This window comes from Psittacula echo, assembly GCF_963264785.1.
Source record: "Psittacula echo genome assembly, chromosome: 16".
Taxonomy (NCBI): domain Eukaryota; kingdom Metazoa; phylum Chordata; class Aves; order Psittaciformes; family Psittacidae; genus Psittacula; species Psittacula echo.
This window is the reverse complement of record NC_137752.1, coordinates 8,241,820-8,258,215: the sequence shown is the minus strand read 5'-3', so window position 1 is coordinate 8,258,215 and position 16,396 is coordinate 8,241,820. Positions and strand designations below refer to the sequence as shown.

Genomic DNA, 16,396 nt, shown 5'->3' with positions numbered 1-16,396 from the left:
GCTCTGCTTAGGTCTGTTTGGCTTGGGGGGGCAGAGCTGAATCATAGAAAGGACCTTAAGATCATCTAGTTCCAACCCCCCCCTGCCGAATGTCCACCTAAATCCTCAGTGTCCTGGGTTCTGCCATCGCAGGAGCTGGGAGGGAAAGGGCAGAAGAGAGAAGGGCAGAAAGGATGGGAGCAGGACGAAAGCAGACCCTTGTTTTGCTTTCCAGCTCTCTCCGCTGAGAAACAGTTAACGGGTTGCAAGGTTTCCACCCTTCCAGGACGGAGCCTTTTCCTCCCCTTTCGAGTGCCCCCTGCCTTCCTCCTCCAGCGACTGGGAAGCTGTGACTGCTCTACACCGCTGACACCTCGGCTGCTCTGGAAACCCATGAACTGCTTGAGAAAGGTCAGCTGGCAGCCGCTGCATCCCTTCTGCTGCCTTCCCAGCCTTGGGCAGTGCAGGAGCCCCCTCTGTAGGCAAAGACCCACATTTACCAGCATCCCCGGCTTCTTGACAGGGATTTTCTTCCCCCAGCAGAAGCCTTTTCATCCACCCCAAGGTGGGATGGGGGGCTCTGCCCCACTGCTCATTGCTGGCCCCGTTACATGCGACATGAACTGAACAGCGCAACCACAAGAAACCCACCACTCTCAGTGCTCCTTCACCCTCTCTCCTGCACCTCCTCACTGCAGCACTGCACATCAACCAAGTGAGGCTCTCCAGCTCCCAAAACACAGACTTAAACCCAGCTCTGGTTCCAAATGACCCCATTTGGTCCATTAAGATACGCTGCAATATCCCACACACCCCCCAACCCCCCCCCCAGACATTTGCTGAGGCCAGCAGTGAATTTAAGGGCAGATGAACACCAGACTGGGAAGTAGCCGAGGCAAAATTCCTGCTTGGATGCAAACAAGCTCTGTCCTTCCCAAAAGAGGAGCCTTTCTGGGGGTGGGAGGTTAGCAGCTGAGTCAAGGGCTGCTGGCAGTTGCTATCAGGCACTACTCCTACGGAACAGTCTGACCACAGCTTGTAAGGCAATGTGTGAAGCTGCCCGTGTTTACTGCTCGCTGTCCTCACCAGTTACAGTGCCTCCTCCTTAGGGATGCTCAGCCTGTGCTCACGACATCCTTCTTCACCCTTCCCCACCCCTCCTGCTCAGCCACACAGCAGTGTCTCTGCCAGCAGCCTCATAAGGAGCTGCTAACCTAGAGCAAGAACCCGTTGTGGATGGTGTCTAGTTGGGAGTAACATTTACCCTTCCCCACTCCTCGCCCCCTTTGTATGAAGCCCAAAGCCATCACTCACACAGACATTGTGCCCCATGACCAACTAGGGGGTGGTAACAATAAAATTAGAAAGGAAGATGACGAAGATCTAAACAGGCACCCTGAAATACCTTGGTTTCTTTGGTGTCCTGAGAGCACTTCTGTCCGAGACATTAACATCACTCCGTTTCATTTGGGGAAGTTTCAGCATGTAACAAAAATATCTCGAGCTCAGTAATGAGGCAAGAAAGAAATGGTGCTTACGTAGCTGAGCAAGGAGCATCACTTCCCTGTCCTTGTGGCGGAAGAGAAATAACTGGGGGATAAATTAATCCTAATAACTGTAGGGTTCTGATCAGGCATACATAACCAGCAGTGCGCCTGCAGGATGAGCAATTGATGAAGTCATTGCTTCAAAGGTGCCTTGATGTAATTAGTCACTTGTAAAACATGCAGCAGAGGAGAAAACCCCGCTCCTTTTGTTCAGGAGCATGGAACTGCTCCGTGTGTCGGGGTGATTTATGGGTTACAGCACAGCAAAATTAGAGGGGGTGCCAATTAGGGTTGTTCTCTCCTAGATGGAAGAATGGGGGGAGAGGAGTGGAAGGATGGGCAGGATGCAGAAGGGCCAGATGAAGGTGAAACGCCAACACCCCATTTCTGTGCTGTTGGTTTGTAACAGGGATTATTTCCCCTTCGCATATATCATTGCAGGGGGAAAGAGGGTTTCACCTGTAAAGCTGGTGCCACTGAAGATGAATCAAGTCATGAATCACCAGCATGAGTAGCTGTAATTAGAGCTACTGGGAGTCACAGGAGCAAGAGTCAAAGGCTGTAACAGGATTATGGACAGATCTGGATTGGTTTATGACTAATATTAGCAGATAAAGGGAGTCTACCCCATGCTCAGGGAGCAGGGAGGAAGGCATTTCCCATCCCGAACCCCACTGTATGGCTTTAGCATCCACTGCACCACCCACCCGAGGCTGCCGAGGTTCACCCCAGCACCCAGGGTGCAGGATGAGCCCGTGGCCAAAATCCAAAGGGAGCTGGCTGACCCGGCCGTGGGGGAGCGGGGTCGGTCCCGGTGCAGCTCAGCATGTTCCCGATGAACCCGCCAGCTGTTTGCAGCTGGAGGATGCAGGCAGATGCTGAGCAGCCGACCCTCGTGGTGCACAGCTGGGACGAGCAAGGAGCGCCTGTCTGGATACCCACTTTCTGTGTTATCCCAGCCTTGCCCGGACAAGCCCAGTGGCTTTCCTGTGCTCTCCCATCACACTCCAGCTCACACTCTCCTTCCTCCAGCCCTGTTCGGAACAAGCCCCAGCATGTCTCTCCACAGCCAGGAGGAGAAGAGAGGCTGAGAGCTGAAGCCAGGCAGAGCAGGAGCCAAATGTCCTCTCAGCACCCCTGGGAGGGAAATGTGCAGCCTCTCTTTAGGTATAGGGGCCCCCAATGCCCAATTCTGAACAGTTATTGCTGGTTTTTTGAGCTTGGGACTTCCTTGAGGAATGAGAGCTTTCAAAGAAAGCGCATTTTAAATAAGGAGACCATAACCTCGTGCCTGTATGTCCAGAAAACAGGCTGCTGAGATGGGGCTGCACTGCTGGACACCAGTGCATCATCCTGGGGGTGGCTGGCAGAGGAAGCAGAAGCATCCATCAGCTGCAGGGCTGTGAAAGGACCCTCAGTGAAGTCAGGACACTAAGCGGGAACAGTCTCCACGATCATTGCATGTTGTCCCACAGGGTCTGGCACACCCCAGGGCGCCCAAATGCAACGGCCATCTCCCCATCCATGAGAGCTGTGCACCAGGGCAGGGCAGACCCAATGGCCTCCTCACTGCCTGCGGGTAACGATGTCTCCTGCTCACCTTGGTCCCTATCAGGATGGGCACATTGACATGGGTTTGACACTCCCCATCTACCACGACACCACTGAGGTTCTCCAGAGGAACTGGAAAGTGAGATCTGAAACAGATCTGCAGCCAAGTGTGAACTTTTGAGACTCGGGAGCAGCAAGCACAGTAAATATTAACTGTTCGTGAATTTAGACCCCTTGCTCTCAACTGCCTCCTCTGGATTTAGAGCTCATGCACAATTTTCGGCCATTACTGCCGAGTGCCTCCGTTTCCCAGGGCACACAATGAAGTTGGTGGGATTTATTGATTTCCATGCATGACAGCACAGGATAAAGGGAAGCCAAGTGTTATCTGCGACGGTGCACAAGCCCTGCTGCACTCCTGCCCTCAGTGTCCTCACAAGCACACATATGAGTGTGCCACAAAGGGGGAGATAGAGAGTGGGGTCCCTCAGCCAACTGGGAATGTGTTCAGGGTAACAAAGGAGCCTCATTAAAGCCAGCAAATGGACCTAGCTGCATAGGGCCATGGATCTCCCTGGAGCTGAAAATCAGATGATCTCAGCAGGGTGATGTTCATATTGGTGAGGCCGGTCCCAAGCACAGCACAGCCAAGTGACTGTTTAGCCTTGCTGCTATGTAGGAAGAGCCTCTGCCATGCTCCAAGCTCCAGTGAGGCATTTCCTACCCCGTGTTACCCTGTTTGATCAGGGTGAATCATCAGACCACCGCAAAAACCTCAGGACCTCGCCTCTGCAGTCGTGATCAGAAACTTCCTTTATTAAATTAGTGACCAGCCCCTATCTGTCATCTCGCTGTTAATGAAAAGAAACAAGGGCTGGAAGGAGGCTGCAGACCAGTGCCTGGAGCCAGGCTCAGCCCAGCACAACTCATGTCCAGTAGCACTGCAGAGCTGCTCCTGGATACAGCACACAGGAACACAAGGTATTAACCCCACACCAAACAGGTCTGCAGCAGAAACGTGGGGGGTTTCCCTTCTCCGGTACCCCTCAGGATGCTGTTTCAGTGCGGCATCCCTCATCAGTACAGCTCAAGCACTCACTTGGCCACAGGGACACGCTCATCTCACTTGCTCTGCTTGGACTGAGACGTCATCCTTCCTCAAATACATCTCTCACACAGGACAGATGAAAGCACCCACTTAAATACTCACTGCTCTAAATGATCCCCTCTGGGATGTATCGACCCCTTTTCCCACAACTGGCATGACATGGGCTAGCAAGGAGGCATATCTTACTTGGTCCAAACAACACCAGTTCAGAACATGAAGCTTTTTCTATGCCAGGGTTGCTGGAGACAATGACACCCATCTGAAACCAGATGTTCTCTCCTTTGGGAACAAACCCCAGCAGCCGGTCAGCACCACACACCCCTCCCTGCAGCAAAGGGGAGGTCATGGTCCTGCTCTCTGGAAGAGCAGGATTACAGGGGTGGAAAGAGCTCGGAGACAGTCGCTCCCAGCAAAGACCAAGTCAACCCGATGTTGAGATAAGACCACTCCTTGACCCCATCACATAGGCCTGACCAGTGGGAACCCAGCATGGGAATGCTGCAGAATATCCACTCTATCCCCAGTAACCCAAACTAGCCACAGCAGTATTTCCTATTATGTCTCCATAACCTAATCTAACCCCCTCTAGGGTCCCCCGATTAATATCAGAGAAACCTCACAAGTCCAATCACCCAGTTACAGGGAGGAAAAGTTTATCCTATCTAAACAGCATGAAATGTAACCTAGATCCAGCTGCCCTGAGACTCCTGAGGGCCAGAGCTCAATCCCTGGCAAGCTGAACAAACTGGGAAGGGGCCACAGAGGAGATGGGGAGGGTCTCTCCCTGCTCCTGTATCATATGAAACCTGCAGGAGAAGAAGCTATTTTAATTGGTAAATACCCTGAGTCAAGGTTTAATCCCTCTCTATTTTCACTTAACTTCCCTCACACCAAAGCAACACAGGGAATAGATGACATTCCCTACCTCGACTTGCCCAACAAAGGCAGCCCCCATCATCTTGATGGACAGGGAGAAAGGGGATAATGGTCCTCAAGAGGCAGAGTGTGCACAGCCCAGCTTGGGAGAAGCAGGGATGACCATGTGCCACCTAACACAAATGGTGTGGGTTAGAGCAGCCTTGATGCTGGCAGGGCAGCAGTCAGGATCCCAGCAACGTCCCCAGAGTACCTCCTGCACTGGGGTTGGGAGTACTGGGACCAGTATTATTTAATATATCCATCAATGATTTAGATGAGGGAATTGAGTGTACTGTCAGCAAGTTTGCTGATGACACTAAGCTGGGAGGAGTGGCTGACACGCCAGAAGGCTGTGCTGCCATCCAGCGAGACCTGGACAGGCTGGAGAGTTGGGCAGGGAGTAACTTGATGAAATATAACAAGGGAAAGTGTAGAGTCCTGCATCTGGGCAGGAACAACCCCAGGTTCCAGTATAGGTTGGGGAACGACCTGCTAGAGAGTAGTGTAGGGGAGAGGGACCTGGGGGTCCTCGTGGATGGCAGGATGACCATGAGCCAACACTGTGCCCTTGTGGCCAAGAAGGCCAATGGCATCCTGGGGTGTATTAGAAGGGGGGTGGTCAGTAGGTCGAGAGAGGTCCTCCTTCCCCTCTACTCTGCCCTGGTGAGACCGCATCTGGAATATTGTGTCCAGTTCTGGGCCCCTCAGTTCAAGAAGGACAGGGACCTGCTGGAGAGAGTCCAGCGCAGGGCGACAAAGATGATGAAGGGAGTGGAGCATCTCCCTTATGAGGAAAGGCTGAGGGAGCTGGGTCTCTATAGTTTGGAGAAGAGGAGACTGCGGGGGGACCTTATTAGTGTATATAAATATATAAAGGGGGAGTGTCACGAGGATGGAGCCAGGCTCTTCTCAGTGGCAAACAATGATAGGACAAGGGGTAATGGGTATAAACTGGAACACAAGAGGTTCCACTTAAACTTGAGAAGAAACTTCTTCTCAGTGAGGGTGACAGAACACTGGAACAGGCTGCCCAGGGGGGGTTGTGGAGTCTCCTTCTCTGGAGACATTCAAAACCCGCCTGGACACATTCCTGTGTAACCTTATCTAGGTGTTCCTGCTCTGGCAGGGGGATTGGACTAGATGATCTTTTGAGGTCCCTTCCAATCTCTAACATACTGTGATACTGTGATACTGTGAGAGGTTTCAAACAGGACAGAATAGGCTGCCCCAAGGCAGCCTTTGTGCCTCCTTGGATCCCTTTCCCATCCTTATTTCCCCCCAGAGGAGTATGGAGGGACGCTGTCTAACTTCTTGGACTCTCTTTCAGCCACCTGACAAAGCTGAACGCATGGGAAACCTCAACAGCAGCCAGAGGACTGGAAAGCAGATTCCCCATCCCGCTCAGGATCCCAGCTCAGGCTTTGGCTGCAACGAGAAGAACATGCAAAATCTCCAGGAAGACCCTACCCTGGTGTGGAATTCCAGTCTGGTGTCGTTCAGAGCCCATCCAAAGGGAAGACCCTTGTGCTTCACTCGACAAGCGTGCCCAAGTTCCCTCCCAGAGCAAGGTTGTGTTGCATTCAGAGATGCCCCAGAGCCTAAGTTTTCCAACCTGCTCAGGGCTGCATCGCCAAGCACCAGCTTTGCAGACACAGACTGAGCTCCCCTCCAAATTCCAGCCACAATGTATTGATTAGAAAGGCCTGTTTAGTCCATAAAGGCTCCTATGAAAACCTTCCACTGAACTGCACTCACATGCCACGATCCGTCCGTCTGCGTTAGCAGCCTTTGCTTTTGATGCTTCCTGACAAGATGGATTTGTGGCCTTGACTTTTCCAGATCAGGAGAAACGTAATCCTAGAGGATAAAATTACAGACCAGTATAAAAAACTCCATGACTGGCCTCATTAACTGCTGTGTAAGAAGTTCAGAGCCTCCTTAGCTGGAAGGGAGCATCTACAGCTGTCCTTTGCCTTGAGGGAGAGGTAGCTCTGCACAGGCAGCACAAAGCCCTTGGCTCTTGAAGTGCATGACATACTCGTGGCACCATCCAGGCTGCTCCATCCTCTGCAGACAGCAGGGAATGGGCAGACAGTCCAGGCTTTCCACCTACTAAATGATCTGGGAAAAAGCAAAGATAATGCCCAGTTCTGTCCAAAAGGTGTCTGGGCAGATAAAAATAAAACAACCCTGGAACAACCATATGGAAATGTGAATTAATGAAATCCTTCAGCAAGTGACTCAACCCTAATTGAGAGCTGAGAACCCTCCACCTCCTTTCTGCTTTCCAGGATACAAAAATGACACTGGTAGGTGGAAATAACTACAGCTGTCCCAGTGGGAGAGAAATCAGTGCTTCACAGCAAGTGTGATGGCCAAAATTAAGCACTTGCTTGGTGCTATTACACAACACATCCCAGGAAGCAGCTTCCAAAAACTTGACCTTCTCTTCAAAGGCTCCTTTTTTTGAATCATCTTTGCTTTTGCCAACAAGTGAAATGGATTCTGCGCTCCAGAAGGGTATTCTGGGTGTTGAAAACATCTTTACCCATGTGCTAGTCACAGGAGAGGCAGCAGCAGTAACAGCTTCCACACAGCAGCCCTGTCTAACCAGGCTCCCTGCATACAAGCATTCACAGATGAAGCTCTGCTGTGTTTCCAGCCCCAGACAGTCCTCACCAAGTGGTGGTTGTGAGCAGCCAGATATGTGCCCACTGAGAAACCAGCTGAGATCCACCAGGTAGATGTCAAGGAACAAGCAGGTAGAGACAACCAAGCAGCAGCATCAAGCTCCTGACCACCATCAGGTCCTCCTCTACTTTGGTCATGTCCAATGACCTCCTTTGAACACACAGATGACCCCTGAAGGAGCTGTTTGTTGCTTCCAGGCTGAGCACTAACCTTCCTGACCACCAGCATCACTATGCTGAGAGCTGCAGTGTGCTGTCATAGATGGTGAGAGCAAACTCTTCTCCTGAAACCAATGGAGATCATAGTGTCCTTCCTCTGCAACCTCTGGGCCAACTCTCCAACCAAACATCCTCTACGAAAATGGCACCTGTATTAACACAGGTGCCACAGGTCTCTACAGAGAGAGCTTTGCCTCCCCAGGGCTTTACAGAGATAGTCAACACCATCACTTACACTCAAGATCTAACACCGCCACCTCTAAGAACAGCTGGTTTAAACACTCCTGCTTTAACATCCTCCACACTTCACTGGCATGAATTAAAACTCAGGATGTCCATGTATTTACATGAATTAAAACTCAGGATGTCCATGTATTTACCCGGCTCTGGACATCAAGCTCCTACAGCTTTCCAAGGGCAGTGTCAACTCCTGGTGCTCTCTTTGGTACCAAAGCTGTCGGGAAGTCGGGACTCTGATGATGATTTTAAGGCATGTAATAGGCGCACAGCCCGGTTGTAAGGAGATTGCACCGACTCCTCGCTGACAGGCACACTATTTGCTGCCCAGATAGCTTTTCCTCCTCTTTCAGCCTATCCCTGGTTTTCACATGACAGGAGCAGCACAGCTTGTACACAAGAGGGTGTTCTGGAAGTGATGGTTGCCATAGCTATATCCATACAGCCCCGGCCATCCAGACATGTCAGAATGATGCTCTACAGACCAGAGTTAAGTTATAAATAAGACATTCTCCAGCTTCAATTCAAGAGCACAACTTACAAACCACTAAAGCCTTTTGGTTTGACCTCTTTCTTTTAGAGACATGATGTGTATTCAAAGGCTCCTCTGCAGAACAGCATTGCTCCAGAGAAGCCTGTGACACCGGCATGGTGCTGCACACAGGTTTTATGTGATCATACCCTTCATTCCGTACATCATTCTACCCAGCCTATTCTCCAGACACCCTCCCGCCAGCTCCTCTCCATGCCACAGGCTTGCGTATAGAGGGCCCTAGTATACTAGAAGACTTCGACCAAGCTGCATTCTTCTGCTCTGAGGTCTACATGGTCTTCAACAAGCTCATTAAGCAAGCTGCGTTTCTGTTCTGCTCCTTTCCTCAGGAATTACAAGCTGTTCTGGATGAGGGCTACCTCTTCTTTGAACATGATCAGTCAAAGAGACCCAAGAACAGAAATAACAAAGCTTGGGAGTCTTTTCTTACACCTCACCTGAGGATTTCAGCCTTCAATTGCGGTCTCCCACCTCAGCTCCCACCCCTAAAACCAGGGCAAGGATCCTTCTGCCCTTCTACCCATCACAGGCTGGAGGATGCAGCGCTCCCCATGCAGGACCACCTCAGGCAGTGAGGCTCAGGGGACCTTCTAAGCCAAGGCCACCACAACGAGTGATACCCCAGGTCCCCCATCCAGCATGACCTGGCTACAGCAACCAGAACTGAGACATGAAAAGCACTTTGCACCACGGTCACGTTATCCCCTCGTCCCTCCCCCTCATCCCCTTCGGAGCTTCTTAACTTCAGAAACCTCCCTCCAGAGGAGTGTTGGAGTGACAGAAAACATTTTCCAAGCCCTAATATCAGTTCCAGATGTTCACAGCCATTTCAGTTTGTACCTCACCCTGTAAAACACATTTCTCCCTCTCCCTCTCTCAAGCGCAGCAGCGCCTGCTTCGCCCATGACATAATGCGCTGGCGGGCTCGGCCATGCACACACACACACACACACGCTCGCGCCCTCTTCGAGAGCCCCATGTTCCAACAAAGAGCATCACTCAACTACAAAGCGGGCGCACACATGCAGCTAGGAGCAATTTCCACGAGTTTTAATAAACAGTTTGGGATGTAATTGCTCTCCTCCTTCTCCGCTGGCTCCCCAGCGGAATGCCGCTCGCTCCCCGCGCGGTGGTGTTGAAAGCGTGGTTTGTCTCGTGCACAAGTTCACCTCCTATTAGCCTCACATTGTCCAAGGGCCGTGTTTTAATAAGCACCAGTAATAAGCCTCTTTAAGAAGCACGTACAGCCTAGGGCAGCCAACCCATGCGAGCTCCCAGCTTCTTCCACCCCATCCCATAGCATCACTGACCTGTGCACAGGGGATGCACCTTAGATCAGCCTCAGAAGTCCCTCCTGACTGCTCCAAGAGGAAGGGGAGCAAATACTTCCTGGCTGAAGGAAAAGGCTCCATTTTCCAGTTGCAAAGGCCAAGGAGTTTGGCAAGAGTGAGAGACCAGAGGTTTTTGGGGAGCAGGAGGAAGCCAGAAGGCGCGTAAGGCAGAGCCCAGGTACCATCTAGCTTGCCATGGGGCTGAAGAGCAGGTTAGCACAGCTCTAGCCCAGACAATACCAGGAATCCCAATAGGAAATGGCTACAATTGCAATAAAACAAACCAACCCCTGTACAAGCACAAATGACCCACACATTTTAATTCAAAAGACGCAAGGGATGAATGGCAGCAGCCTCAAGAGCCCTCAAGCCTTGCACTGTCACACTCTGCAAATCCCCATCACACACATCCCAGTAACAGCAACCTGCTCCTACCTGCCAGAAGATTGATGGGGAAGGAAGATCTGCCCCAAAGATATGTCCAAAAGCCATCCACATTTCATATCCCACACCCCTCTCCCAAAGCTTCTCCTTCTGGGTTGCCTTGTTTAGTGATGCTGCTCAGGTGCGATGGAGATGAGGTGCAACAGGACGGGTAGGTGATGGTGATGAGGGAATACCCACAGTAGGACTTTCGGCTGGGTGAAGCACAGCACAAGTGAAGCTTGTAGCAGTCAGCATCTCTGCAAACCTACACAAGGCATTTGCAAGAATCAAGCCATCTGGCAGTAGAGGCCCGTAGGGTAATAAAGGAACGGAGGCAGGAATGTTTGGCTCTTAACAACATGGAAAAAAAGGGAGACATTCAGGATTGGCATTTCTCTGTAATTGTTAATGGGGTCACTCTGTCCCAAGCAGTCCCCCAGAGCAACGTGAGGGGAGGGCAGCTCCCCACAATGAATTCAATCGCCTGTCAAACACATGGCAGTCATAAAAGGGAAATAATACTAACAATCATCTCTATTTCCTCCCCGGGCTGCCAGGCAGAGATCCAGTCACTTCAAAGGAGAAACCCCACGTTTCCCTGGCCTGGCCTCACCTGAGCGATGTGTGAGCAATCTGGCATCCCCATCCAAAACAAACCCCTCCCTTTGGTGGCTTGTTTTCTGTCTCTGTTACTGGAGGGTGCCCCTCCAAGACAAAGAACAAGCCTTCTTCCATGCCAGGAAACTAGAACCACAGCCCAGGGGCTGTGGCTGCATGGGGCAACACTGGAAGTGGATAGGAGAGGCTACAGAAGCAGACCAGACGAGCCTGAGATGAACAGAGAGGGTCAAGTCTTGCCTGTGGCTGTGAGCTGGAGCACTTCATGGCAGCTCATTGCAGCACAGGGCTTGGCTCAGAGATGAGTATGAAGAAACAAGCCACCTCCATGAGCTGAGAAAGCTTCTTAGCAAGACCTGAGGACTGTGCACAACTGCTGAGCTTGATCTGAATGATCTTCCTGAAATCACCTTCCCAACACGAGAACACAGACAAATGCCTTGCCTGGATGTCCAGGAAGCCCCTGCAAGAACACAGCAAGGTTTCCCCTCTCCAGTGCCAGCCCTGTCTCTACCTCCAGACAGGCAGCCTGAACACACACACACCCCTCACATAAGCCTTAAACCAAATGAGGTGTTAATGACACAAAGTGGGAGCTGCTCCTTTGCTCCAATGACAGGTAGAAACCTTCTTCATGTTCCTTTACCTAGAAGGGCTTGAAATAAGGCACTGAAAGCATCTGGAGGAAGCAGCCTTCACAGAAAGGGAAATCTCTGCTTTGGTCAACACTACCAGCTGCCCTTGACACATGAGCATCTTTAACAAAGTACATCCCAAATGCTCAAGCAAAAAGCAGTAGGAGGCTTTGCCTGGCTTTCCACGCATCAGCAGCACCACTTCAGGTCTCAAATCCTATTTTCCAAAATAAATCACTGATTCACCCAAACCAACCCCCATGATTCACACCCCAGCAGCTCCCGGAGCACGGCTTGAATTGCTGACAAAGCTTTCGCAAGGCACAGAGCACTCGGTCGAAGCCTGAGCTGGGAACCAAACTCCAACCCAGGGAAGTTTCAGGTTCCCCTGGAGAAGTTCTGTGCTGCTTAAATGATCTCCTTATATATTAGAGGCTTTGAGTTACTTTACTACGTGTGCAAGGCAACTTGAAGTGTCCTTTCAAAGGCTGTCATGCAATGCACTACTCACTAGAAGGGATCAGTAAAGCCCTTGTGCTATTGAGAGCTGCCTTCTTCCCCCAGCCACCATCCTGTAGCATTTCAGAGTGCTCAGACCAATCACTTCGGTCAGAAGCTCCAACTCAGAGCTCTCCTACCCCCAAAAAAGCAAATAATTTCCTTCTGCCATGCTGTGTCTTTGTATCTCCCCTTTCTCTCAATCACCCCTATAACACTGTGGGCTCTATGCACCATTGTCCACAGATGCTGTAGCTCCCAGCCAGGCAGGGCACAGGATGCATCGCCCTGTACCCTCTCGGAGCAGCACCCACCTGTGTAGAGGTCCGTGTCCGTGTACTCATCCACCTTTTTGTGCTGCAGGACGTAGTCAGACACCTTGGCCCCGATGGCAGGCTGCACATCCAGCCACTCCAGAGAGACCACGGTGCTGGAGGGCTCCACACTGGGGGAGAGCCGCAGGCTGGGCAGGAGACAGAAAAGACACCAAGTAAGACATCAGTTCCCTTTATAGGGAGGAATCCACCTCTGCAAGCAGCACAACCCCAGGCAGGGCTCACACTCATACACAGGGATGTGCACAAGGAGAAAGCAGGTAGGAGAGCATGGAAGAACTTCCAGTTGAAGGTCAGTTGCAGCCTACTGCAATGTGTCCTTCTCTCCCCCTCCTCCTGGAAAAGCCTAGATCATGCAGTCACAACCATGCAACCCGAACATCCATAGAACCACAGAATGGTTTGGGTTGGAAGGGACCTTAAAGCTCACCCAGTTCCAACCCCCTGCAGGGACACCTTCCACTAGAATCCCACCTAAAGGAACTTCAACAGCCCCACAGGAACACAGGGAGCAGAAAAGACAGGGAGGTTCCAGCTTAACCTTCATATAACCCAGCCGGGTTGAGCCTACAGGAGGGGAGGGTCCTGTGTGCATTGCCAGAGCAAAGGGAGGGAGAGAAGGGGCAGGTGTGGCTGTGAATTTACCCAGCTGCAAGTGAGCAAGGCTCTGATGGGTGTGAGCATCAGCCAAAGCAGGGCAGCTGTGCGGGAGCTCCTGCCCGGGTCAGGGATGACGTGGGTAGGGGACAAGGCAGAGCAGCTTTGTGCTCCTGGCTGTGTTAGTGCAAAGGCATCTGCTCTCTTTGCACCAGGGTAAATGACAACACAAAGTACAGGGCTACAGAGGGTCCAGCTCCAAACCTACAAGTGTGTTTGTTGGACTCGGGATGGGAAATGAATCCCCTCTGAGGATATTGGCTCACTAAGAAGGTGTTCTGCTCCTTGTGGCTCGCTGGAGCCAGTCTTCCTGCTTTCTCAGCTAATTCCCCATCAGTTTGCTCCTGATTTGCTCTTGCTCTGACAAGCCACAATGAACTGCACCGTAATTCCATTTCTTTCAGCATTTGAAATCCCATTCTACAAGCCTTGCTAATCAGTTGATGAAAATCTACAAGGAAACCTTCCAGGGCCACAGTCGGAGCCAGGATATCCTAAAGGCATCAGTCTCACAGTGAGGACTGCTGGCCTGCGGCCCCTGGGCTTGCAGGTGAGGGGCAGGAGGTGCCCATGGGCTGAGCCTGCGGGAAGGGGATGGTGCTGGGGGGCTGCGACCCATCGAAGGGGCTCGCATGGATACGTACACGGGTGGAGGGAGAGGGCTGCAGTTGGGGAGTCCGTTCTCATCGAAGGCGTTGAGGTCGCACCTGCACCAGTCTTCAATAACATCGCCTTTCCCCGAGCACCAGTATGAGCTCATCAGGGCTCCCTTGAAAGCCTGATGTGAGAACAAAAAGCGTGAACACGTGTGCTAAAGACTCAGTGAAATCCAGCCAGCAGCACGACTGCGCAGGACTCAGCATCAGGGATACGTGTGTGCAGAGCCCCCGGATCAGGGAATACAGGGTGGATCCTCCCCACCTCTGCCACAGAAGCTCTGCATGGCCCTGGGAGCATCCCTTCCGCTCCCTGTGCTTTAGCTCCTGGGTATCGAGTGATGCCGGTTCATCCCTGGGTGGGGATGAGGAGCATCCGCATGATCCTAGAGAGGAATCCTGTGCTGGAGGACTGAACTGCCTGAAGGAACATTAACTCAAACCTGTTGTGACGCCAGACATCATATGCAGGGTACGTGCTGCTGTGCACAATGGAATGCATCCCCATGCCTGTCCCCATAGCTGTTTCTGTCCCTCATATATTAATTTCTCCATCCCCAGCCACACAGCCCACTTCCATCCTTCTCATAGGTTATTCATAGGAGCTGCCCTCCTGCAAGCAAATTGCTGCTTTATTCACTGTGTAAGGAATACTCACAAGCACAACAGCAGCATGTGGAAGCAAAAGACAAAATCCCATTAAACACTTGCAGGGTGTTTGCCCAGCTGGGCAGTCTCCTCTCTGCAGGCTGTCCCCAGCCTGACCAGAAGCCCTCCCAATGCTCTTAATGATGTCAGTGAATCTGAGGCTGAAACACCGACTGAATTCCCTAAGCCCTCCACATCTACCCCTATGGTGTGTTCCCTGCAGCTTGGTGTTGGTCCCCACATTGCAGCACGGAGCATCCCTCACTCCATACCCTGCTGTAGTTCAGACTGCGTGGATTTACAGTGGTTTCTCCTGCTACTCTTTGCCTGCTGTGCACAAATCAACCCGCAGCTTAGAAGACAGGTCTCTCCCTGCACACACACACAGTCAGTGTTCACTCCAACCCTGTAAAGCCGCAACGCCCTGCTAGAATAATCATAACACCAAAACTCCATCCATTAAACCAAACCCCTTTGTAATGCTTTTGACCTTTCAAAAGGCACTTTGTGGGGTTGAAACGCCTTCACGGGTCCTCATCCATGTAGAGCAGCCCAGCTCGCAGCAGCTCTATTCCACCCATTCAAAGCTGCCTGCAGATGCCTGGCCCCGGTGATACCGCAGGTCATGCCTTAAAGATAAACCCCTGCCCTTTGAGGGGGACAGGGACAGCTCCAGCGGCTCCGGGATGGAGCAGAAAGCTCTAGGAAAGGCATCATCCGGGGAGGATTCTGAAAGCAGGGATATAAATAGAGCCTGACATCAGGGCTCCCATTGTCCAAGCACCTTTAACCAGGCGCCTCAAAGCTTTCATGTCTGAAACAGGTTCTGCTTCCAGGCATTTTACAAAATGGGACTGTTCCAAAAGGGGGGAAAAAGAGAAAAGGAAGCAAAAACCATGTAAAAGAGAGAAAATGTGACGTTATTTTGCTTTGCTCTTTGGACTGGAGCCGAAGAGCTGGGCTGGAGGGGGTACTGCAAAGTGAGGGAAGCAAGGACAATAGAGTGGAGTTTATGGGATACATGAATAAATGAGTGCAGATACACTTGTGTAGGGAGCAGCAGTGCTGTGCAGGGTAGAAACACAATGATTCATGTAGATGGATGGGGAAGTGTGTGCTTTCCTTAGGAAGCAGGATAGACACGTGTGTTGGGGGTCCGTGTGTGCACAGACATAAACTGCGGGTGAAGACAGACATGGGTAGATCCTTGGGCTGTCACCCTGTCCCTATCCCTGACCCTCCCTGCTCTCCCTGCACATCCCGACCCAGGGATGAAATCTCACCCGCCCCATCCTTGCCCTTTAGCCAAATCCAATAGTCAATTCCTTCCTTCTATTTCCTTGTTTCTGCTGGTAAGTGCAAGGCAGGATGAGCAATCCCTGCTCTGCCCTGCTCACGTTTCAATTAGATCCGGCAGGTTCCCAGCCATCATCTGCCTTGTGTCAACCTTCACGCAAACAAGGTTAGCTCAGCGATGCATCCTTCCAGTGCTCTCATTAAAGCACCTACGTGCACTAACCAGGTTACTCAGAGCACGGCCAGCCCCCGGTGCCAGCATCCAGCTGACGTCAGGGCCAGGACTCACCTTCACTCACTTTCCAGCAGGATTCCAAGCCAGCAGTTTCTGGGATCTTCCAGGGGAGTGCATGGCAAAAGGTGGGGAAGTGGCAAGAGCGAACTGATGGAGGGGAAACGGGTAAGACCTTGTAGAAAGAAGGGATGGAGCTCCCTGCACGAAGATGCTCACCATCACTTTAGGAAGCTCTACACCCTCCATGGGGATACCAGCC

The 16,396-nt window shown here is 51.7% G+C and overlaps 1 protein-coding gene across 1 annotated transcript in view; it reads right to left on the bottom strand.

Moving 5' to 3' along the window:
- The window catches only part of ASTN2 (astrotactin 2), a gene marked incomplete at its 5' end in the record, with an annotated part of 331,301 nt that overhangs the window by 72,580 nt on the left and 242,325 nt on the right, over positions 1-16,396 (bottom strand). Inside the window, 2 exons of the mRNA XM_080630379.1 lie at positions 12,625-12,773; positions 13,947-14,080. Of these exons, the coding sequence (XP_080486505.1) occupies positions 12,625-12,773; positions 13,947-14,080 (283 nt within the window). The remainder of the gene's footprint in view (positions 1-12,624; positions 12,774-13,946; positions 14,081-16,396) is intronic.